This window comes from Sturnira hondurensis, unplaced genomic scaffold, assembly GCF_014824575.4.
Source record: "Sturnira hondurensis isolate 20B ecotype Veracruz unplaced genomic scaffold, ASM1482457v3 Scaffold0016098, whole genome shotgun sequence".
NCBI classification, from domain to species: Eukaryota; Metazoa; Chordata; class Mammalia; order Chiroptera; family Phyllostomidae; genus Sturnira; species Sturnira hondurensis.
Window position 1 is genome coordinate 937,432 of NW_028088729.1, and position 26,047 is coordinate 963,478.

The window sequence follows — 26,047 nt, forward strand, 5'->3', positions numbered from 1 at the left end:
AAGCTACTTGATAAACAATATAAAAACAAGGGTAGGGTATCAGGGGAGACTAGACTCAGGAAAGTGAGGCAATCACTTTGGTCACAAAATTTAAGGGAGCAGCAAAAATCTCAGCAATTAAGGTCAATAATATCTTAATTCAATATTTTTACACCTCCAAACATTCCCCAAAATCTGTACTTCCCCAAGAATAACTACTAGCCTGACTTTTTATTATTATAAATTAATCAATTTATTTAATTTTTTTTAAGTTTACCCATTTATCCCACCTTCTACCCTTACCCCCATGTCTGGCAACTATCAATCTGTTTTGTGTAGCTATAAGTTTAGTTGACTTTTTTTTGTTTTTAGATTCCACATATAAGAGAGACCATACTGTGTTTGTCTTTCCCTGACTGATTTCACTTAGCATAATGCCCTCAAGGTCCATCCATATTGTTGCAAATGGTAAGGTTTTATCATTTTTGTGGCTGAATAATATTCCATTGTGTATATATATCACAATTTCTTTATCCATTCATCTGTCAATGAACATTTATGTTGTTTTCATATCTTGAGTATTACAAATAATGCTGCAATAAACTTGGAAGTGTATATATCTTTTTTATTTAATTTATTGGGGTGATATTGGTTCAGAAAATCATAGAGGTAGTTAGTATTTCATTTTCTTCAGGATAACTACCCAGAGTTGAATTATATGGTAGTTTTATTTTTTTTTAGGTAACTCCATACTGTTTTGTATAGTGGCTGCATCAGTCTGCATTCCCACCAACAGTGCACAAGGGTTCCCTTTTCTCCACATCCTCTCTAACACTTGTTATTTCTTGTCTTTTTGATAATAGCTATTCTAACAGGTATCAGGTAATGTTTGATTTAATTTGCATTTCCCTGATGATTGATGATGTTAAGCGTATTTTCATGTACTTGTTCGCCATTTACATGTCTTCTTTGGAAAAAATGTCAAAAATCAAAATTAATGCAAAAAATCCATGATAAAAAAATAGCAATATTTTGCACAAAGACAGGATCCAACTTTACCTCACTTGCCTCAGCCTAACTGTGACCCTGGTTCTTTATTTATAACAGTAAGCTGGCATGTGGGCTATAGTTTACCAACTTGATTTTTTTAATATTGCATTAAGATCTGGGTTGTTAAGTATTTTGTCACCCCTTTAAATGCTGTACCCTGGATGAGTGCTTCATCTGCATCACCCTATTCTCAGCCCTGCTCAGGCAAGTGACAACCTCCTAAGAAATGAGCACATGGAAGGATTTCTGTCCTATGAAAATTACACCCTTAGAACAGAAATGCATCCTTAAATTCTTCCCTTTTCTTACTTGCCTTCTCATCTCCAACCCAGATTCTTAATCCCTAGGTGTTAAGAAGTTTTTAATGTTTTCCATCACACAAATAAAGCTCCAAATGCACTTTTTGTAATTTTTAAAAATAAAGGTGAGGAAAATGAGTTGTTGGTCAAACGGTACAAATTTCCAGTTATAAGAGGTGTAAATTTCAAGGATGTAATGTACAGCACAGTGATTACAGTTAATAATACTGTATTGTACACTTGAAAGTTGCTAAGAGAGTAAATAAATGTTCTCACCACACACACAAAAAGTTATAATTATGTGAGGTAAAGGGTATGTTAACTAACCTTATTGTGGTCGACATTTGGCAGTATATATGTGTATCAAATCATTATATTGTATACCTTAAAATTACACAATTATCTCAATAAAGCTGAGAGAAAAAGACTACAATCCCTGGGAAGACCCATCTCCAACACTGATCATTCCTTTCTGAAAGGACTTAATCCTCAATTCAGATGAACAACTCATCCCAATTTGACCAAGGACCTTCTGGGATTTAGCACTGAAAGTCCCACATCCCAGGAAACTGTTCTGCCACAGGCAAGCAGGGTGGTTGGTTACCCTACTTATCATGATACTTCTCTACAAGAGGATTGCATCTCTTCTTCAGATTTTGAACCTCAGGAAACAATTCTTGATCCAGTCACTACCAATCTTGCATAACAAACTTCTTCAAACATGGCAATGTAAATAAAAAATATTTTGTTCTTCTCATGAAGTCTGTATGTGAGGTGTTTGGACAGATGACAGCAGAGACAGCTTATCTCTGCTCCCCAATATCTGGAGTCTGCACTGGGAAAACTCAAAAGCTAGGGGTGACTTGGCTATTGGCTAGAATCTTAGCTGGGTTGTCATTCAGAAGTTCTCTCCACAGCTCTCCATGTGGTCTCTCTTCATGGGCTACTTTGAATTTCCTAATAGCATAATGGCTGGTTCCAAGAGTAAGCACACCAAAATATGTTGCCTGTAGGTCTTTCATATATGGCCTTTATTATGTTGAGGAATGCTCCCTTTACTCCCACTTTGCTGAGTGCTTTTATCATAAATGGGTGTTGTACCTTATCAAATGCTTTTTCTACATCTATTGATATGATCATGTGATTTTTGTCTTTGCTTTTGTTTATGTGATGTATTAGGCTTATTGATTTGCATATATTGTATCATTCCTGCTTCTCTGAGAAGAATATCACTTGATCACGGTGTATGCTCTTTTTAATGTATTACTAGATGAGGTTTGCCAATATTTTGTTGAGGATTTTAGCACCTATGTTCATCAGTGATATTGGCCTGTAGTTTTCTTTCTTTGTTGTGTCTTTGTCTGGTTTGGGGATTAGGTTGATGCTGGCCTCATAAAGAGTTTGAGAGTCTTCCCTTCTCTTGGATTTTTTGGATAGTCTGAGAAGGATAGGGATTAGCTCTTCCTTAAATGCTTTGTAGAATTCTTCTGTGAAACCATCTGGCCTAGGCTTTTGTGTGTCGGGAGTTTTTGATTACTGCTTCAATTTCACCAGCTGTTATTGGTGAAAGCTTTCAAGATAGCTTGAACAGTCAAGCTTTCTGCTTCTTCTTGATTCAGTTTTGGAAGAATATATTTTTCTACCAATTTGTCCATTTCACCCAGGTTTTCAAATTTCTTGGCATATAGTTGTTCATAGTAATTTCTTACAATCCTTTGTATTTCTGTGGTATCAGTTGTAATTGCTCCTCTTTCATTTCTGATTTTATTTATTTGGATTCTTTATCTTTTTTCTTGATGAGTCTGCTTAAAGGTTTGTCAAGTTCGTTTATCTTTTCAAAGAACTAGCTCCTGGGTTTATTGATCACTAGAATTGTTCTTTTAGTCTTTATGTTGTTTAATTCTGCTCTGATCTTGGCTATTTACTTCCTTCTACTTGCTCTAGGCTTTGTTTGTTGATGTTCCTCCAGTTCTTGTAGGTGTAGGGTTAGGTCGTTCATTTGAAATATTTCTTTTTTTGGTAAATCTGTATCACTATGAACTTCTCTCTCAGGACTGCCTTCGCTGTGTCCCATAAGTTTTGGGTTGTTGTGAGTTCATTTTCACTTGTTTCCAGAAATGTTTTTATTTCTTCCTTGATCTCATTCTTAACCCATTCATTGTTTAATAGCATGCTATTCAATCTCCGTGAGTTTGAGTGCTTTTGAATTTTTTCCTTGAGCTTAGTTTGTAGTTTCAGGCCCCTGTGGTCTGAGAAGATGCTTGATATGATTTCAATTTTCTTGAATTTGTTGAGGCTCGTTTTGTGTCTCATCATATGGTCTATCTTTGAAAATGTCCCATGTGCATTTGAAAGGATGTGTATTTTGCTCCTTTGGGATGAAAGGTTCCACATATATCCATTAGGTTCATTTAATCTAGGGCATTGTTAAATGCCGCAATATCCTTGTTAATATTTTGTTCGGAAGATCTATCCATTGTTGACAGTGGAATGTTAAAATCCCCTAGGATGAGTGTGCTGCTGTCTGTCTTTCTTGAAGTTCACCAAGATTTTCCGTATAAATTTGGGTGCTCCTGTATTGGGTGCATATATGTTTACAATGTTTATATCTTCTTGATGGCTACTTCCCTTAATTATTATGAAATGTCATTCTCTGTGTCTTTTTATGGGCTTTGTTTTGAAATCTCTTTTGTCTGATGTAAGTATTGCTACCTGACTTCTTTTTATGTGCATTTGCTTGGGATTTTTTTTCATCCCTTCGCTTTCAGACTGTGTAGGTCATTTTTTCTGGGAGAGTCTCTTGTATAGAGCAAATATGCAGGGCATGCTTTTTTTCCATTCAGTTACCTTATGTATTTTGATTGGAGCATTTAATTCATTTACATTTAAGGTTATTATTGATAGGCACTTATTTATTGCCATTTTTCTATACCTGTGTTTCTCTTTCTCTCTCTTACTCTCTCTATTGCTCTCTCACTATCTCTTTCTCTGTCCCTCTCCCTCTGTCTCTCTCTTCTTTTTATAGCAGTCCCATGAGTATCTTTTGCAGTGGTGGCTTGGAGGAGAAATACTCTTTTAGCCTTCTTTTGTCTGGGAATTTCTTTATTTAGCCATCTATTTTAAGTGAGATCTTTGCTGGATAGACTAGTCTTGGTTGTAGGTCCTTATTTTTCATTATCTGGAATATTTTGTTCTGGTCCCTTTTGCCTTGTAGTGTTTCTGTTGAGAAATCTGCTGATAGCCTTATTGGAGCTCCCTTGTATGTTACTTGCTGTTTCTCCCTTGCTGCCTTGAAGATTTTCTCTTTGTCTTTAAAATTCGGCATTTTAATTATGGTGTGTCCTGGCAGTGGGACTCTTTGGGTTTATCTTGATTTAGATCTTCTGTGCTTCCAGAACTTATATGACTTTTCCTCTTACCAAGATAGGTAAGTTTTCTGTCATTATTTTTTCAGACAGGTTTTCTATCCTTTGCCGTATTTCTTCTCCTTTTTCTATTCCTATGATATGAATGTTGTGTCATTTCATGTATTCCTGAAGTTCCCTTAAACTATTCTCATTCTTTTTGAGTATTTTTTTGTTTTGTTGCTCTGCCTTGGTGTTTCTTTTTAACTTGTCGTCCAGCTTGCTGATTCAGTCTTCTGTTTCATCCAGTCTGATTTTAATTCCTTCTAGTTTATTTTTTATTTAGATATTGTATTATTCATTTATTCCTGGTTCTTTTTTATAGTTTCTATTTCCTTTTTCATGCTGTTGTAGTTCCCACTCAGTTGTTTGCAGTTGTCACTGGTCCCTTGAGCATCCTTATAACCATGGTTTTTTTTAAAGATTTTATTTATCTACCTTTAGACGGGGGAGAAGGGAGGAAGAATGAGAGGGAGAGAAACATCAATGTGTAAGAGACACACTGCTCAGTTTTCTCTCACATGCCTCCAACCAGGCCTGCAATGCAGGCATGTGCCCTTAATGGGAATCAAACCAGTGAACCGTTGGTTCACAGGCCAGCACTCAGTCCACTGAGCCATACCAACCAGGGCTATAACCATGTTTTTGAAATATATGTCTGATGGATTGCTTGCCTCAATTCATATAGTTCTTTTTCTAGGGATTACTCCATTCCATTCTATTGGGAGATTTTTCTTTGTCTCCCCATTTTAGGTGATTCTTTTTGTTTGTTTCTGTGTCTCACAATGCTCTGCTTTGTTTGCCTGTCTTTGAAGGGTGGACTTCTGTGGTAGGAGTTCTGTAAGATTTGGCAATATCAACAGCAATTGAGCAGAGATTAACCAAGTTGGAGAATGATTAAGAATATTGTAAGATATGAAAAGGGAATATGATATGACTAAAAGAGGGATAAATTATTTTGAGTGAGTAGAGGGAGGAGAAATAATAAGAGTAGAGAACAGAAATGAGGTAAAGAAAGAGAGAGAATAAAATTTAAAATGTAAGTAAAACAGGGAAATGTGATGGTAAAAATGGAGTAATAAAAGGAAAAAATATACTATGAAGTTTGAAGTAAAATTAAAGAGGTGTTGAACCAATGGAACCAAAATTGCAGAAAAATCACAGCAGAGTCAATCACAATAGTTGAGTGAATATAATAAAGATGGAAAGGGAATAAGATATCATACAGAAAAGAAAAGTGAATACGAGAAGTCTACAGTACAGAAAAAAATGACTTTTAAAGGCTAGGGGAGGAAAACTAATAAGAGTAAGGAACAGAACCCAGGCCAAGAAAGGGAAAAAAAGAGAAAAAGTTAAAATAAAGTTCTTAACTCAACTGATCAAGAGAAGGAGGAAAACAAAATGAAGTAGGATAGGGGAGCATATCCTATGGGATCTGAAGTATAAACAAACAGAAATACTGTTGGAGAAAAAGAGCAATAACTGTGACATCCTTGCCCAATTAGCCAAAATTTATAAAGGTGGAAAGGAAATGAGACTATTACAAGAAGGGGGGAGAATGTGAGCTGACTTAAGGAAGGAAGAATGCTTTTGCAGGATAGTTGGATCAGAAATAGTAAGAGGAAAGAATACGGTCATGATGTAATGTGGGAGAAGCTAAAGTTTACAACAATAAGAAAGGTTGGGAAGAAGGCGAAATGGAGCAAGACCAAGGAAAGGGGCTATGTGGGATTTGAAATAACAATAATATGAAAAATATATAATCTGAATAAAAAATAAAAGACCAAGAGCAGTAATTAGTTGGGATACAATTAAAGAACAAAAAGAAATATTAAAAGGCTATGTGAAAGGGCGGGAAAGGAAAGAGAAAAACGTGCAAATCCTGAGGAACAGTGAGGTGAAATTCATCTCAGCTGTTGAGTGTTCACCTTTTTTAAATACATTTTATTAATTTTACAATTACAGTTGTTCTATTCCCCCCTTCATTCCCCTCCACCCTGCACACCCCCTCTCCCACCATTCCCACCTTTAGTTTATGACCACGTGTCTCAAGTTCTTCAGATTCTATATTTCCCCTACTATTCTTGCCCTCCCCCATATCTGTTTTCTACCTACTATCTATGCTACTTATTTTCTTTACCTTCTCCCCTCTTCTCCTCTCCCACTCCCCAGTTGCTAACCCTCCATGTGATCTTCATTTCTATGGTTCCTCTCCTGATCTAGCTGTCCTCTTGGTTTGCTTTTGTTTTAGGTGTGGTTGTTAATAACTGTGTGTTTGCTGTCCTTTCACTGTTCATATGTTTTATCTTCTTTTTCTTAGATAAGTCCCTTTAACATCTCATATAATAAGGGCTTGGTGATGATGAACTCCTTGAATTTGATCTTATCTGAGAAGCACTTTATCTGCCCTTCCATTCTAAATGAAAGCTTTGCTGGATAGAGCAATCTTGGATGTAGGTCTTTGGATTTCATGACTTGGAATACTTCTTTCCAGCCCCTTCTTGCCTGGAAGGTCTCTTTGGAGAAATCAGCTGACAGTCTGGTGGGCACCCCTTTGCAAGTGACTGTCCCCTTATCTCTTGCTGCTTCTAGAATTCTCTCCTTCATTTTAATCTTGGCTAATTTAATTATGATGTGCCTTGGTGTGTTCCTTCCTGGGTCCAACTTCTTTGGGACTCTCTGAGCTTCCTGGATTTCCTGGAAGTGTATTTCCTTTGCCAGACTGGGGAAGTTCTCCTTTATTATTTGTTCAAATAAGTTTTCCACTCATGGCTGTTCCTCTTCCCCTTCTGGTGCCCCTATAATTCGGATGTTGGAACGTTTAAAGATGTCCTGGAGGTTCCTAAGCCTCTCCTCATTTTTTTGAATTCTTGTTACTTCACATTTTTCTGTTTGGTCATTTCTTTCTTCCTTCTGGTCCACTCCATTGATCTGAGTCCCAGTTTCCTTTCCATCACTATTGGTTTCCTGTGCATTTCCCTTCATTTCAGGAACTCAAGACCCCAGATCCGATAACTCTAAGCAACCAAGAAGTAGCGAACCTCTCAGATGCACAGTTCAAAACACTGGTGATCAGGATGTTCACAGAACTGGTTGATTTTAGTCACAAATTAGAGGAACATATGAAGGCTAAAGTAATTGAAATGAGTGTTCACCTTCTGACTTCTTTCTGGACCCATCTCTAGTTTTTTATCAATTTAAGGTGATAAAGCTTAACAGTTTAAGGTGAGTCCTCCACTTCTGGCAACACTGCCTGTATCTCCTTCATCTGCCTCTAGAGAGCTTCTGTTGAAATTGAGAGGGTGGTCTTCTGTCTCCCTTGGGAGGCTCTGTTTAGTATTCTGGAAAAACTGTGGTTGCCTTACCCCTGCTCCTATCCAACCCATCTTAGTCTTTCCCATCTTATTTCCAATAATGTTTAGTTACTGATTAAATAGTGGTACATTTCAAGGGGCGGGGGGAAATCTGTGTAAGAGTGTCAGCTCTCTCCTGCTTGGTGTAGATGGCAGCTCTGTGTGTGAGCCAAGGATGGGCAGAGTCCTGAATTGCCTTTCTTGCATCACTTTCTGAACTGCCTGCTTTGATGGCCTCAGAGAAATTGGGCCTTAGGACCCAGTGTTCTTTGTCTCCCTGTGAGGACTTCAAGATGGGCCCTTTTAGGATTTCCTCCTGCTGTCTTTCTCCTGTGGAAGTGCCCCCTGCAGTATTGTTAAGCCTGCTGCACCAGTTTTAGAGATCTTTCCCCATTCCTGAAGGAAGTAGGGGATGGGCACAACCTTCCCTTTCCAATGGTTTCACCAAGGCAGGGGACTCAGTCTGGCTTTAAATAATCTCAGGTGCATTGTTCCCAGCCCACTGCCTTCACAGCACATGTGGCCCACATTCTCCACTCTATGCAGCTACACTGAGTTGGGGCTGAGAAATCACCTCACATTGCATCTTTTTGATCAACCTGCCCAGCTGTATTAAGTGGGAGGAAATTGTGCCCTCAATCCTTTGTCCTTGTTGGCAGAGCAGCTGCACAGTTGCTCAGCATGTCTCAACTCCCCTTTGAAAGAAATCTTTCTGGGCACTCCACTGCAGTGCTGAGTCACTGTCCAGCTGTTTGTACATGACACCTCTCCAAAAAGTCAAGAGTCTATCACAGTTATCACCAGCCACAGCTCTTCACCTCCACTACATTTAGGCACTGATAGTAGCTATCTCATTCTCTTGCACTTTCCTGGTTGGCGTTTGCCACTGCAGCATTGAGTGTGCTGCTAACTGTGTGTGTATATAGCCTGGTCCTCCCTAACAATTTTGTGTAACCAAGTTGTTCCCATCCTGGGTCTGGGTATTTCCTGCCCTGGGAGGGGAGGAAGCTGCTAAGTTGCTATCTCTGACAAGGCTTACAGACTGCAGGCACCATGGCTGCAGGTACCATAGCTGCTGGTACCATGCTAGGGGATTTTCCCCATCCACCTATAAAAATATCACCTGTTTTGAAGTATCTTCTATACTCTGACTTCCAAACTTCATACCAGTTAAGATTCTGTTGATTATTCACTTTATTTTTTAGAAGATCAGCTAAGTATCAGAGTTAAGTGCAAGAGCAAGTGGACTTGGCTTCCACCTACTTGGCCACCACCTTCCACTGTCAGTCTTAACAGTTCTTAACTATTATCTTCTATGATAATAATTAAGGAGAGTTGTGATCCCATGAAATTGTGTGCAAAATTGTGTGTGTCTTCAAGCATTTTCTGGAAATAAAATATATAAAACTGTCATCAGATGCTCAAAAGAGTCTATGACCCCAAATAACTAACAGCTATTACTTTATAGGATAAGTACTTTTATTTCAACCCAATTAATTCTATACTCAACTTACTTAATTCAAAAAATGAGAGATATTACTATAAATAGAAGAAACAAAACAATTTCACTCTCCAATATTAATTTTAATATGACTCTAGGAGTTCTGACAAAGGTAATAATATATAAAACAGAAATAAGAGCTACAACTACTGTAAAGGAGGAAACCAATTTATTGCCTTATGATGGCAAACTTGGAAACTTTAAGAAAATCAATCTTAACAAAACACTGGCCAAACTAATTCTCCAGTTATACAGGAGAGTCCATTATAAAGAAAATATGCACTTATCAGTTTGATAACAAAATTGAAGCATCCCAATAAAATAATAATCATTAAAACTTAAAATAACCAAGAATAAAATTAACATCAATCTAAAAAATTATATTCAAAACTCCAAAAAATTGTTGGAATAACATTTTATTGTCCCCAAACCCAGCATTTTCTTAGATGACAAACTTTTATTTATTTTATTTTTTCTTTGTGAATGATTATATTTTGCTTTATTTGCTTCATATATTTTAGTGATATTAGAGATATATGAGTATACTGATGCTGCCACTATAGGTTTGGTTGATCCCTTCCCTCATTCAAAAGCATTCTCTACCCTAAATTTGGTGCTTTTTCATTACCAATGCATGTTTTCATACTTTTACTGAATGTTTTTGAGGTTTAACTATATAAGTTTCAGGTGTACAATATAATGATTCAATATTTCCATATATTATGAAATGATCACCACAATGTCTAGTTATCATTCATCACCATACATATTTACAATTTTTTCTTGTGATAGAAACTTTTAAAATCTACTTTCTTAGCAACTTTCAAATATTCAATACAGTAGTATCAACTACAGTCCCCATGCTGTGTATTGCATCCTGATGACATTTATTTTATAACAGGAAGTTTGTACCTTTTGACCTTTTCATTAATTTTGCCCACTCCCTAACCCTGGCAACCACCACCAGTTTGTTCTCTGTATCTATGAGATTTTTTTAGATCCTACATATAAGTGAGATAATATGGTATTTCTAGATGACAATACTTTTATAGGTTTTGTCTGGAAAGTACCCAGTCATGTACTATAAAAAGATAGAGACATTTATTCAAGATACATGATACAAGAAACATTGTACATAGGACAATGACACCTCAGTCCCCTTCAAAGTAGGCACCTTGGGACCTCACATAGTTCTCCCAGTCACCATCAGCTGCCCCATCATATTTTCCTGAATCTCATCAATGGTCTGAAATCTCTCCCCTTTCAAAGATGATTTTAGTTTTGGGAAAAGGCAGAAGGTTCACAGTGCCAACTCTGGGCTGTAGGGAGACTGAGTCATGTGACTGATTTGATATTTTGCCAAAAAGCTCTGCAGAAAACATAATGCATGAGTGGGCATGTCGTCATGATGAAGTCGCCCATAGCTACATCCTTCTGAATTATCTGAATAGTTTCCACATGGGAATATTCAAGCTTAACACAGAATTTGATGCATATTTTTGTTCTATTCACTCAATCATTTTGAATATGATGATCATACACTACACATGCTCACTCATGTGTGTCTACTGCCCTCACTAACTAGTACAGTGAAGTCATTATTGTTCATGCATATGCATTCCAGCCCATTCTCCTTGTCTGCTAGGTTACATTGATGTCACACAAACCATTCTTATTATACAATGGCTGGACTTTGTCTGGGTAGATCTCATATAGATATCAATTCTTCCCCAATTAATTTAAAGGTCAAATGAAATTCCAATTAAAGTATCAGTGAAAAGCGTTAAAAATAATAATTGATGCTATAATAGGTTGAAGGTTTTAAGAATGTTGGAATGGGTGAATATATTTTGTATGGGATGGATATTTTGTTTGGGGGGCAGAGGGAAGACTATAGTGGGTCAAATAATAGCTCCTAAAGATATGAGGTACAAATATACAGAACCTATAAATGTTATCTTATATAACAAAGATGTTGCAGATGTAATTAATTTAAGGGTCTTGAGATGAACAGATTATCCTGGATTCTCTGAGTGGGCTATAAATGTAATCACATGATAGCTATAAAAGGAGAGCAAAGAGAGATTTGACAAGACACAGGAGAACATAATGTGAAGATGATGTAGAGAGAGATGTGAAGATGCTGGTCTTAGAAATTGGAGTTATAGGGCCACAAGCCAAAGAATACCAACAGCCACTAGAAGCTGGAAGAGGCAAGAAACAGATTCTATTCTAATAGCTCTAGAGAGGGCATAGTCCTGCCAACACCCTGATTTCAGTTCAGTGAAACTGATTTCACACTTCTGGCCTTCAGAATTGTGAGAGATTTCTGTTGCTCTGGCCAACCAAGTTTGTGGTCGTTTTTTACAGCCTCCACAAGATAGTAATACACATGAAAAGGATATCTGCTCTCACAGCTATTATTCAACACAGAGCTGAAAATCCAAGCCAGCTCAATGAGCCAAGAAAAAAAATGGATAGAGATTGGAAAGAAAGAAATAAAACTCCTTATTTGCAAATGATGAAATAATATTCATATAAAATGATAATAAATCTACAAAAAATTCTTAGAACTCATAAGTCAATTCATCGAGGTCACAGAATACAAGATACACAACATCCAGTTGTATCTCTACATATTAGCAATGACTACAGAGACACAAAATTTAAAACAAAACACCATTTACAATTTCTCAATTATGAAATATGCAAGAATAAATCTAAATAAACATGTATAGAACTTAGGTGCTAAAAACTATTAAAAATGCACTGACAAAAGAAATCAAAGATCTAAATAAATGGAGAGAATTACTATGTTTGTGAATTGGAAGACTCAACCTAGTAAAGAGGTCAACTCTCCCCAAACTGATATGCAGGTTTAAAGCAATTTGTAAAGAGGCTGACTCCAAGACACATTGTAATTAACATGCCAGAGGTTACAGATAAAGAGAGAATCTTAAAAGCAGCAAGAGAAAGAAGTTAGTTACATACAGGAGAGTTCTCATAAGACTGTCAGCTGGTTTCTTAAAAGGAAATTTGCAGGCTAGAGAGATTGGCAAGAAATTTTCAAAGTCATGAAAAGCAGGGACCTACATCCAAGGTTGCTATACCCAGCAAAGCTATCATTTAGACTCAAAAGGCAGATAAAGAACTTTCTAGACAAGAAAAAACTAACAAAGTTCATCATCATCAAACCATTATAATATGAAATGTTGAAGGAACTTATTTAAGAAAAACAAGACCAACACTATGAACAATAAAATGAAAAAAAAAACCCCACCCAAGTCTATCAACAATTGAATCTAAAAACCAAAGTAAGCAAACAAGAAAAACAGACAGAATCATGAATATAGAGAATATTTTGATGTTTGCCAGATGGGAGGGGGTTGTGGGGGAATGAGTGAGGGGGTGAAGGGATTAAGAAGTAGAAATTTGTAGTTAAATAATAGGCATAAGGGTATAAGATGCAGTATAGGAAATGGAGTAGCTAAAGAACTTATATGCATGACCCATGGACATGAACAATGGTGTGGGGATTGCCTGAGGGAGTAGGAGGTGCTGGGTGGAGAGAGGCAAAGGGGGAAATATTGGAAGAACTGTAATAACATAATCAATAAAATGTAATTTAAAGAAATAAAATAAAATTTTTATGAAAAGGCAAATGAACTCAAAACACTAAAATAGTTTTGAAAAAGAAGTGGGAGAAATCACTGTACTCAGTTTCAACACTAGTTTTACAACTATAATTATTAAGATTGTGGTGTGTTGTTGACAGAGGAATAAGCACATAAAACAATGGAACAGAATAGAAAACCCAAACATATCCACATACAAGTACAGACAACTGATTTTTGACAAATGTGCAAAACCAATTCAATGGAAGGATAGTCTTTTCAACAAATGGTGCTGTAGCAGTTGGCCTTCCATCAGCATAAATATGAACCCTGACCTAATGACATCTTATATAAAAATTAATTCAAAATGGACCATGGACTTAAATATAAAATACAAAACTATAAAACACCTGGCTGATGTATCTCAGTGGATTGAGCTCGGGCCTGCGAACCACACGATCTCGGTTCGATTCCCAGTCAGGGCACATGCCTGGGTTGCAGGCCAGTTCCCAGCAGGGGACTCACAAGAGGCAACCATACATTGATATTTATCTCCTCCTCTCCTTTCCTTCCTCTCTAAAGATAAATAAATAAAATAAATAAAAACTATAAAACATTTATAGCATGAGAAACTATAGGAGAAAGCCCTTGAGACTTAGAATTAGGCAAAGAATTCTTACACCTGATACTAAAAGCATGGTCCATATAAAGAAAAATAGACAAATTGGACTTTATCAAAATAAAAAACTTTTATTCTGAGAATGACCCTGTTAAGAAATGAACAACAAGTCGCCATCTGGGAGAAAAATATTTGCAAGCCACATATCTAACAAAGGACTAGTGAATGTACAAAGAATTCTCACAAGACAGCAATAAAAAACAAACACCATCAGACATTTGACTGAGGAGGATACACAGTTGGCTAGTAAACACATGCTTAACTACCAGAAAACTGCCATTATCCTCTTCTTCCTACTAATCTTTAGCAAAATTCCCCAATTCTTCTGAAGCCATCCCTGTCCCCCTCTTTCCTTCCTCTTTCCTTCCTCTTTCCTTCTCCAGGCCTAAACATGACTTTCCTGATTTGGTCCTCATAGGCTTTCTCTATTCCTAAATTAGCAGTCCTGTCTACTCCATGCTATGGACCTTATCTAGGTGTAAGGAAGAAGGCGAATCTCACCAAATCAGGTTATCTACTGAGAAGTGAGGCAGGGTGGTAAAAGGAGGAGGGACTTTCAGGCATGGGGCTCCAGGAGTTGAACACGGCTGGGTTCACTCATTGAGATCTTTTTGTGTTCCCCTCATCCAACCAGAAGCCACCAAGTTTCTTCTCTGCTCTACTTCTCTGATGAAAAAGAGGAACTGAAGCATGTACTAACTGGAGTTTTTCTATTCCTTAAGCAGCAGATCCTTTGCTGTTCAAATAAGTGTTAAATGTGCTACATAATGGCCAGTAAACTGACTTCTAGTTATTTCACATCCAAAATATTGTCCAAATGAAAGAGGAATGTTTGGTCGAGAGGCAGACCAAATTATCCACTGAGGGAAAATTGGTGTGTATGTGCATGTGTGTGCACACACACAGGGACACAGAGATCCAGAATTAAAACAGTGAAGGCAGAGTTCCTCTGGGTCCTCTGAAACTCCCAGGTGGAACCTAGGTCGGATATACATCCTGCATGGACTTTCCTGCTCAGCCAGGATATCCCGTGTTTGTCAAAAGGACTGCACAGGGAAGCCTTAATCATTGTCCTTTCCAAAATCTGCCAGTCAGATCCTCCCACCCTGCAGCAGCCACCACAGGCAAAGGAAGAGTAACTCTGGAAACGGTGTTATCAGCATCCTCCATGTACTTCCTCATCTTCTCCCCAGCCTCATTAGCCCCAAGCATCCTCAAGCAGAAATCTGGGAGGCTGGAATGGGGTCAACACCCTAAAGCCAGCCCCCTTTCTTTTGCCAAGACCTGCCTCAGCACAGCCCTGAGCAGACAGCTGAAGGCTGCAGCTGGAGTCCTGGGCCCTGATGGAGTCCGGGCTGGGCCCTGAGGCTGCTGCTCCCTGCCTGGGCTGGCCAGCCCTGCTGCTTTGGGTCTCTGCCCTGAGCTGTTCTGTCTCCTCGTCAGCTCCTCCTTCTCCTTCTCTGGTGCCCAAAGTCAGAACCAGCTACAATTTTGGAAGGACTTTCCTCGGCCTTGATAAATGCAATGCCTGCATTGGAACATCTATTTGCAAGAAGTTTTTTAAAGAAGAAATAAGGTCAGAATTTCAATCAGATAACTGAGGGGCAAAATTGTGTTCCCATGATGTAAAGGTGTCCAGGAGTTTGTTGAAAATGAGCCAGGATGTAATTTATAGACAGGAGCTGAAGCAAAGCCATTTAATCATAGTAGTGATGGGTTGAAATTGGGGTGGAGAAGGGGATAAGTTGTGAAGCCAAATTACAGCCTTAAATGCTAAATCCAAAGTATCCTTATGAAATGAGAGCTTCAAGTTTTCTTTTTTAAAGAATTATTTGTTTATTTGTTTGTTTGTTTGTTTTTAGAGAGAGGGGAAGGGAAGGAGAAAGTGAGCGAAACCTCGATGTGTAAGAGAAACATCAATCAGTTGCCTATTGCACACCCCCAACCAGGGACCTGGCTTGTAACCCAGGCATGTGCTTGCCTGGGAATAAAACTGGTAAACTTTTAGCTTGAAGGCCAGCACTCAGTTCACTGAGTCACCCCAACCAGGACTAAAGTTTTCTTTTTTGTGAATGGAGTTGTCTGGGACTATGGCACTAACCAAGTTCACTTCTCATAGAGGAAGGAAAATAAAATTCATAAAAAGTCTACTATGTGACAGACATTTTACAGTTATTTTTATTTACTCCTCACAACCATCCTGGGAGTTATTTTCACTCATTCAGATAGTGAACTAAGACATACCAAGATTAAATGACTTGCTCAAGGTCACCATCTGATAAGTGGCGGATATGGGATTCAAGGCAGTGTGGTTTGCTCCAAAGTTTCTAAACCAGTTTTCTGTTGGTGGATGTTGCCTTGGTCAGGAAGAAACTCAGGTTTAGTAATTTGTAATGCACATGACTGTCAACAGAAAATGGGACCACACTCTGAAATTCAAACCTGTGAACACATTAATCAATGAGCCTTTAACATGGCCAAGACCCAGCAGGTGCTGCAGCAACATTGCTACCTGTCATTTCCCTCAAAGGTTTTAGGAGGAGAAAGCTGTGTTACAAATAACAGTAATAAGGCCTGGTCTGTTGCAGACCAGAAATGAAGTGTAGGGGACCTCTGGGAACTCAAGGAAAGGTATATTAATTCCAACTGGGGACTGGGGAAATGTTTCTCCAGGGGAATGCATTCTGAGCAAGGTCTTAAAGGATGAGATGAAATTTAGTGGGAGGGGAAAAGCTCAAGGTAGAAGAACCAACTTAAGCAAAGACCCAGAGGAATGGGAAGAGGTGAAAAATTCTTAGTGACTGGAGCATTGGGTATATGTGGAGGCATGGCAGAAAGAGAAAGTTTGGAAGAGTCACATGGTGCAGGAAGCTTTGAGTACTGTGCCCAGGAATTAGGATCTTAACCTGTGGACAAGCGATTCCCAGCCTTTTCAATACTAAAGACCCTTTGTAATAGGCCTCTTCTCCTCAGCCCAATCCCAAGGACTACCACAGGTATATAAGATTTGGTGACTAAACAAAAAGCATTGATTTACAGTAATTTTATTTCCAGTCATATTAACCAAAGGCATATTTGATTATTCAACTAAGTTACTAAACAGAAATACCAAATAGAAAATATCAATCAAAGTTTGAATTTCCTTTGCAAGATGAGAGCTATTGAATGGGGTTGATGTGGACTTTCCTTATTAGACCTTTTTTAAGGCATTTTGAAAGTTAAACGCAACCTCATACCCACCCTCCCACAAAATTGGGGAAACTCTATTGCAAGTAATGTTGAGGAAGTTAAGTGGGGCAGAGACAAGATGACACTTGTGTTTTGAGAAGACTTTATGGAAAGAAGTGTGCAGGGTATACCCGTGGCACTGGCAGGGGCTGTCAGACTAGCTCTCTTAGACCAGAAGAAAGGTCACTGGTAACAAAGCAGGACAGAAAGGACGCTAGTAGGTTCAGCTGGAGAGTTATTTTGTTTCCAACTCGACCAATGTGAGAGGAAGTAAAGATGGAGATACAGAAAGTGGTCAAGATTTCCTACCTAAGAAATGGGATGGAGAAGACCAAGGACACAAGTAAAGTGGGGCTGATTCCTTGGAGAAAGGAGGCAGTGAGAATATGGACACATTTAAAGACAGAAGGGAAAGAAATTAAGGGATTCAATGAAGGAAGAGCTCGAGGTTCACATCCTCCTCCAAATAAATAAACAAAGAGTAAATGAATCTTACAGTTGACTCTTCACCAGCTGGTAAATGAAGTTCTTCTCACCAGGCAGGTATTGGCCATATTCAGGAAGCATTTCCCCAAATAAGTTTGTGTGCCATTCAAGTTCAGGATATGACTTAAGCTCCCTCAGAATTCATTTTCCATGTGTGCCTAAAAGGGAAGTGTGTTGATGCAAGCAGGAAAGCACCAGGCGGGGCAGGTTGGGGTTTAGAGCTCTTCAAGTGAAGAATGCATGTTCTTTATCACAGAAAGAGCAGAGAGAGAAAGTCAGTGGATCTGGGGTGTGGACTTGTTTATAGTCCTTTTCTCTATATTATAAATAACATTTTTCTTGTTTTGAAAGTAATACCTGTTTATTTAGAATTTTAGGAAATATTGCTTAAAGAAACCACAAAATGAAAACCACACATAATTTTTCCACCAAGAGATCACCCATTTGTTAACATTTTGGTGTATATCATGCTTGTCACCTTTTTTCCTAATATGGACAAAATTTTCCCAATGAAATGTGACCATATTATGTGTACTCTTTTGTAAACTTTTATCTAACAATATTTTGGAAACACCTTTCCACAGTTTGATTTGGAGTGGCTTCATGATATTCAATTGTATCAACCAACCAAAGTTTATTTAACTAAACCACTATTGTGAGACAACTAGGTTTTTTTCACTTTTCAGTATTATAAATAGTGCTGTGTTGACCATTCCTGTAGTTAGACCTTTGTACATATCAGTGATTAATTCCTATGACAAGGTCCTAAAATCTATCTATCATATAAATCCAAAAAGTCCTATATTTTTTGAAATCCAGAAATATATATGATAGATATCCAAATGAAGACTTCTACCTATAGAGCTCACTTCTTGCACATTCACAAATATTTAATGTTACTATTTTATGCTGTATTTCTCCTGCATTGGGTCCTTTTCTTTTTTCAGGCTTATTTGCCATTTGTGTTTCTTCTTTCCTAAACTGCCTACAAGTTCTCATACTTTGCCTCTCTTTCTAATGGTATATCTGTTTATCATGTTCTTGTTTAAATATCCAAACACCTCTCCACTTTTAAAAATTATTATGATGATACCTTAGGAGGAAACCTATCCAGATCTCTCAGACATTTGGCTGAAATGCTGTAATCAGGCAAGCATTAATACCGCATGCCTGGTCTTCACTAAGGATTAGACAATGCTTTTTGTTCAGCAACAAATGGAGAATAAGCTTCCTAGGACAGCTGGGTAGGCTGAAGACAAATTATTAGTAGATGAATGTCACCTTTTATTTTTCCCTTATCTTTTTTGGCAAGAATGTTAATAATGGATCTGATGCTTTCCATACTCAACCATTGACCTTTGAATGTTTTTAGTATCAATTTTCCCATGCATTCCATGTTGACTTTCAAATTTTGAATGAAAAAGTTAAGGGAAGTTAAAAATAAATAAAACTGATTTACATACTTTCTACTGAAAATATACCTATATGCAAAATCCTAAGTGATCACACCAAGGGGCAACATCTACCAGGATCTGATTGATCAGTATTGTGTATGTGCAGGTTAAAAGAAGGGAAGGGGAGGAGTACTTAGTGGCAGTATTTCTGATCAGAATCACTCATAGGGATCCCTACGCTCTTCCTAGGACACATGGCTTACCTCACCTTTTTTACTATATCCACTTGGACTTACATCCACACTCTCAAACCCAAATTTGTAAAGAACGTCTAAATACTTCTGAGTAGTAGAGAGCTCACATTAAAACAAGTAAATCATTAGGCTTGAATTTTCCTTCCTTTCTCCCTTGCCCTTGCCAGTCTCCTTCACTCCAGAAGATGAGTAATTATCATTCTAATTCACTTCCTCAAATCAATTCAAGGTGTTGGGAGGGCCCAGAGCTTATGGCAAAAGGATCCATCTACACATTCAATCAACCATCCATACATGCACATATCCATCCATCCACCCACTCACCCAAGCATCCTTCCATGCATTCTTCCATCCAACTATCACCCTGTGCATCCTATCCTTCTAGCCCTCCATGTATCCCTCTACTCACTTATCCATATGTATATCCAAACACCCATTCATCCATCCATCCATCAACCCAACTAAAATGTATGCAGCACTAACTTGGTATTAAGCATTCTACTGGGTACTGAAGGGATTACTTTCTATTGGAAAGGCAGAGACATAAACAAATGGTTAAAGCAGAGTGTGATAACTATAGAAAATGCATAGGATATCATGAGAGCATATGGGAGGAAAATTTATTCTCAACTAGGAGATGAAGGAGTGAGAATCATAAGAGATGCTACCTGTCTGATTTTTAAAGGCTTGGTTAGGAATTGTCCCATAGAGAAAGAGGAAGAAAGTGTCTTAGACAAAGATATTAGCACATGGCAAGGTAAGTGGAGGCACAGAGGCCCAAAATGATGTGGCTTAGCCAAGAATGGTGACTGGTTTGGTGAGACCAAAGCAATCTTGTAAGGAGAGTAACAGGAGATGGGCCTAGAAAAAGCATTATAAACTGCTCTAAGAAGTATGAACTGTGCCTGGGAGCTTTGGGGAAAATGCAGAATATTTTAAGGGTTCTGTGTAAAGCTAAAAGATAGAGAAGAGGGAAGAGAAGCAAGCAATATTTAGGAAGGCATGTCTACAGAATTAGTCTTTGACTAGATGCAAGCATGAGAAGTATACAACAGAAGAGGGTATTTTGCCCTGGCTGGTGTAATTCAGTGGATTGAGCACAGGCCTGCGAACCAAAGGGTTGCTGGGTCAATTCCCAGTCAGGGCACATACCTGGGTTATGGGCCAAGTCCCCAGTAGGGGATATGGAAGACACAACCACACATTGATGTTTCTCTCCCTCTCTCCTTCCCTTCCCCTCTCTATAAAAATAAAAATAAATAAAATTTTAAAAAGAAGAGGGTATTTTATCCTCCTCTTTCAGTGCTGTTGCTCTCCCCCACACACCCACCCTGCCTTCCAGTTCTGAAAACTTGGCCCTACTTTTTCATACTTCAATCCAATGAGGACTTGGTCAGCCTCACTTCAAACATGCCCATGATCTCAGTTCAGAAGAAGGATTTAATGCTGCCTGTGTTTTGTGGTTTTCCAGATTCCAGGATATTAACATGTTTTAGAGTGGAATAAAAATGAATAAAAAGTTCAAATGAATAAAATGAATATAGTCCAGTGAGTAAAAAGCAGGGCCCATTTTCTCACTGACTTCTTCTACGTAGTAAAGTAGGTAATCAAAGTCTTAGGAATATACATTTTCTCCTTCAGTTCCATAAACTTATTACCATTTTGAATGAGGGAGAAATAGGGCTTGTAAACTTGTTTGTCCTGAATTGATCCTTATGGGACGTCTTGAGCCACTGCTAAACATGCACCATTTATTATAGGTTACCTACCAAGTCAGAGCTGTCCTCTCAGCATAGCTTCCTCATGAGGTGGGAACAGAAAAAAAAGACAATGAGCTTGTCCCACAAAGCAGGAAGTTCCTCCTCATACCACCCCCACCAAATGGAAAATAAGAAGCCCTGAGCCCTGGCTGGTGTAGCTCAGTGGATTGAGCGCGGGCCTGCGAACCAGTCTATCGCGGTTCGATTCCCAGTCAGGGCACATGCTTGGGTTGCAGGCCAGTTTCCGGCAGGGGCCAGTTCTCTGCAGGGGATGCACGAGAAGCAACCATACATTGATGTTTCCTTCCTCTCTCCTTCCCTTCCCCTCTAAAGATAAATAAATAAAATATTTAAAAAAAAAAAAAAGAAGCCCTGAGATCTGTCCCCTTCTGCCACTAATTTTCCATGGCTCACTCATCAGACAAATAGCCTTCAATTTCCTCATCCTCAATATATGATGTGTAAGGGAACAGGGACCAAATGATTTTTGAAGGACCTGCTATTCCCAAGAGCTAATTTGTCACCAATCTATTCCCAAGAGCTAATTTGTAAAATGGATGGTAGAGGAATAAGCAATGTAAAAACGGCTACAGTTGCAAGCTTTGGAACCTTGAATGTTGCTTCTTCCAATTCCTGGTTGTGTGATTTGGGGCAAATATTTAACTTCTATGTGCCTCAGTTCCCTCATCTGTATGGTTAGTAAAAGTATTGACCTCATAGGCTTGTTGAAAGATTTAGTTGAATTGGTATATGGAAAGAATTTAACAAAAAAGCTAGCATGTGTGTTTCATAAATGTGTGTTGCTATAATCATTATTTAAGATAGCCACCTAGTTGTAATTCCATTGTCACAGGTACTTTGTGTGGGGAGGGACGAGAGGAGGAAGGTGAACCTCTATGAGCAGGAAGAGCTGCAGAAAACAGGCAGACAGGCCTGCCTCAGAGACCTAGGCCCTTCCTCATCCTCCCAGAAGAAATTATCATTTCCCATGGTTGTCCTAAAAATCCCAGTAAAATTAACTCATTGCAAGTTCACAGTGTTTCACATTTTTAATGAAATTTGTGGCAACGTTCTTGAACAGAATTCTTTGTACCTACTTCCATGGCAGTTTGAGTGGTCCTGAATTGCAGAAGGTACTTATCAACTGTTTCCACTAGAGCAACTTCCTCGAAAAGCTTGCAGTCTCTTAGGATAAAGCAGTGTCATATAAGTGAGGAAACAAAGTAATGTAGGGTTTAGGGCTAATCAAATTGCTAATTCTTCCAAAATTTATTATCATGAAGCTATCAAAAAATACTCATTAATAAGAATTTAAAGATGCTTATTTAAATTAAATGTATAATGTATCTTATAAACCTAATTTTCATTTTTACTGACCCTCAATTATTAATAATAATGAAGGTAAATGTTAATTCAGTAATTTTTATACATAAATCAGAAGATTTAACATTCTTTCTTTTTTAATATTTTATTTATTTATCTTTAGAGGGAAAGGAAAGGAGAGAGGGAGAGAAATATCAATGTATGGTTGCCTCTCATGTGTCCCCTGCTGGGAACTGGCCTGCAACCCAGGCATGTGCCCTGACTGGGAATTGAACTGCAGTTGTTTGGTTCTCAGGCCTGCACTCAATCCACTGAGCTACACCAGCCAGGGCTTTACATTCTTTCTTAGTGGAAAGGTCTGCATAAAGTTGGAGAAATGACTGAAGAAAAAGGTCAAGGTGAGGTTTATGATGGTAATAGGCAGTAATAGGCCAGTTCTCCTGCCCTAGGGAGGATTAAAGACTGACATTATACTGACATTACAGTGAAATTACATACCTCATGGGTTTCAGATGGCTTTGGATTTGGTGGCCATTTAGCAGTCACTGTTCCCTGTGACTTGGTTGGTACTGATGACCTACACCTTTGGACTGAAAGCAAAATTGATGGGGCTGCTTGGGATTGGATGTGGAAAGTCAGTGGTTTCCCCAATTCAGGCCTTTTTAAGAACTACACTTCCAAGATGCAGCTATTGGTCAAAGGATGGGCTGTTTCTGCAACCAGGGTAGGGAAGGGGAAAGATCATGTGTTTTCCTGACATAGGGCCTTGGATTTGCAACCCTGTTTGGCAACATATTGTCTGACCTTTGGCAAGGTACTTAAGCTCTAAGAGCTTTAGTTTCCACATCTGTAAAGTGGGGATGGTATGTTAAGAATAAAGTTTGTGTGTGGCATGTATTCTAACATCATATAAATTTGCCTGAGTTTGAGGAAACAGAAGAAGTCTTCATAGAAAGAGTTTGTAACACCCCAGTCTAAAAATGAGAAATGGATCAGACCAGATATTATCCCTTGTCTCACTGTCCCCCAAGGATCTGCTGGCCATGGCTCTGGCAGTGTTGTGACTAGTTTCTGCTTGGCCCCTGATTCGTCCCTCCATCTCCCAGGTGGATCCTAAAAAGGCTCTTTTTCTAGGTTTGACAACTGGCTGGCCTCCCACCTTGAACTGCCTCTGGACTACTTGCTTTCTTACCCTGCGAATTACTCAGATGATTCTAAAACCTGGCGTCTTGTGGAGATCTGCAGGCTAATCAGCAAACACCAGAATGAAATCTCAGACCAGAGAATCTGTGCCTCTGCAGCAGCCCCCAAAACATGCAGCATTGAGCATGTCCTGAGGAAAACAAGAAGGTTCCAGAAATGGCTGCAGGCCAAGCGCCTCACACCAGACCTGGTGCAGGTAAGTGCGCTGATCATGTGGCTGGAGACAGGAGGGGTGAGATGGGGCAGAATCTATTCTCATATTACAGCTCAGTCCAGGAAGAATAAGTTGTGGTTTGTCTAAAGTGGGACAAAACAATGTCATGGAACAGAGTGGCTTGTGATAAAAAAGAAACTAAACAAGATTTAGTTACAAGGATCCTTTATTGTCATCTTCAATTCTCTCTGATGTGACCCTCAGTGACTATTTGGGGAAAAGTTCCTAACTGCCTCTTATAACCTGAAGACCTACAGAATTACCCTCACCAGCTCTCTTCCCTGACAGGGCTTAGCTCACCTATAACCTTCCGAAGGGGCCTTTGCCAACCCCCAGATAGTGCCCGGGGGAAACTCCCGTTTCATCATCCAGAAAGACCACTGTAAAAATCAGCTTCCTCACTGATCACCCTCCATAAAGAACCAAGCCTCAGTTATTACAGAAGTGGACTTTCATAATACATCTCCCTCTTCCCACTGGAGAACTCCCATGCACTCCCATGAGTAGGTTGCCCTGAGAACTTTAGCACATTGCCTGTGTCATGATATATTACTGCATTGGTCCCCTCCTGCACTATCATCTCAAATGTCATCTTTCTTCATCCAGACCAGCACAGCCTTATACCTTCACACATCCTACTGAACCCCCTTGGGCAGTAGATGCCACCTCAGAGGATTGGGGAGACTCACCTTCAGCAAAGATGGGAAGGAAGAGACTCACCTAACCACCCTGCCCTGATAAGGCTAGAGGACTTGAACTGTTCCCCTCAGCAGAGATGCCAAGGCTGCTTCTCATACTCCTATGGCTACTAGCCCTTTCCCCTGGACACCTAAGACTTCCTGAGTGACCTCTGAAAACTCATACCTTTTCTTGACCTCTTGGAGATGAGGGACACAGAGCAAACAAGATGACAAGACCACCTGGCTTTGCTCTTAGGTTGTATGAAAACTACTTTGAAATCAGGAGGAGTAGAGTTGCTGGTAACATGGCCATCATCTGACATTGAGCTTTCCAATGTAGTCCTTTTGCACTCTGTAGTCTGTGAATGTCACTGGTATGGAGTGGGGAGAGAAAGAGTCAGAGAGAACCAAGCCATTAACAGGCTGGAGAGGAGGCAGGATCCAACATAAGGGTCTTGGAGTTGATATGGGATACAGGAAATGGAAGCTCAACTAGGAAGTAGGCCATGAGAGGCTGCTCAACATTGGGCAGAACCAGGACACAGAAGACAGACACTAGAGCCTAAATTATGCTTCACGACCCAGGTGTAATAACCGCATGCCTTTCTTTCCATGCCTGTAGACAGACCCTCCATGCACTAGCCTGGGTACTGGCCACCTGCAATTTGCAGGCTTACCACACTATTATGGAGGCATAAGAAGGACCATTATGGGACCTCCTCTGCTTTGCCTCAAATATGTGAACAGGAACAAATAGAAGTCCCCAGGAAGAGCAAAACAAGATGACACCAGGAATTATTTGAGAATGCCCTGCAAATTCCATTACATCATTCTGCCCCCATTATTTTCAGGTCCCAATGTTGAAAGGCACAGATCCCCCAAGGCACTGGTTCCAGAACACTTCCATCCAAGACATGGACAACATAGCAAAAGACAGAACTCCCTGGTGTGCAAGATACACTTGAAATCCTACAGAAAGCATATAGACTGATCTTACACTTTGAACTAAGAAAAACCCCCTATTTCCCTCATCTTCTAGACCCTTCCATAATAAAATAGTGAGGAAAGATTATCCCAAGATCCTCAGAGGTCTGAAGCAACCTTCCAGGGACACCTAGTGCCTCCTACCTTGATGAGTGTACACATTGTGGTATAAGCAAGATCTATAAAGCCTGGAAACTGTGGTTGAGTCCTGACTCTGCCTCCAAAAGCTGTGACAGAATGAGAGGGAGCAGAGACACAGGAAAAGCAGAGAGTTTACAGATCCTGTTCATCTGTTCAGCAAGTTTTAATAACTGTGCTATATCCCTCAAGATGAATCAGACACAAACTTCACCCCTAGAAGCATATGGTCCAGTGGTGAGGACAAACAAAAACACAAACCCAGAGAATGCAATATACTGGATGTTATGATGACACTGTATGGGAGAAAAGCACAGACTATTGACTTGGGTTCTTCATCCACTGACTGACCAATTAACCTTGTATTTAAGCCTAAGACTTCCCTACTCTGCCCCGACATTCCTCCTCTAAGAATGGGTTGTGGGGAGGACTTTCTGGATGCTCTTCCAGCCCTCACGTTTTTTAAAAGATTTTATTTATTTTTAGAGAGGAGAAGGGAGGGAG

At 39.2% G+C, this 26,047-nt stretch overlaps 1 protein-coding gene across 1 annotated transcript; it reads left to right on the top strand.

The window, feature by feature from the left end:
- The first annotated feature begins 15,070 nt into the window (after positions 1-15,070).
- DIPK2B (divergent protein kinase domain 2B) lies at positions 15,071-25,386 on the top strand. Its single transcript, XM_037065729.1, has 3 exons — positions 15,071-15,455; positions 23,459-23,723; positions 25,273-25,386. The coding sequence occupies exons 1-3, from the start codon at positions 15,223-15,225 to the stop codon at positions 25,384-25,386; spliced, it is 612 nt and encodes a 203-aa protein (XP_036921624.1). The 5' UTR covers positions 15,071-15,222.
- Positions 25,387-26,047: the final 661 nt, after the last annotated feature.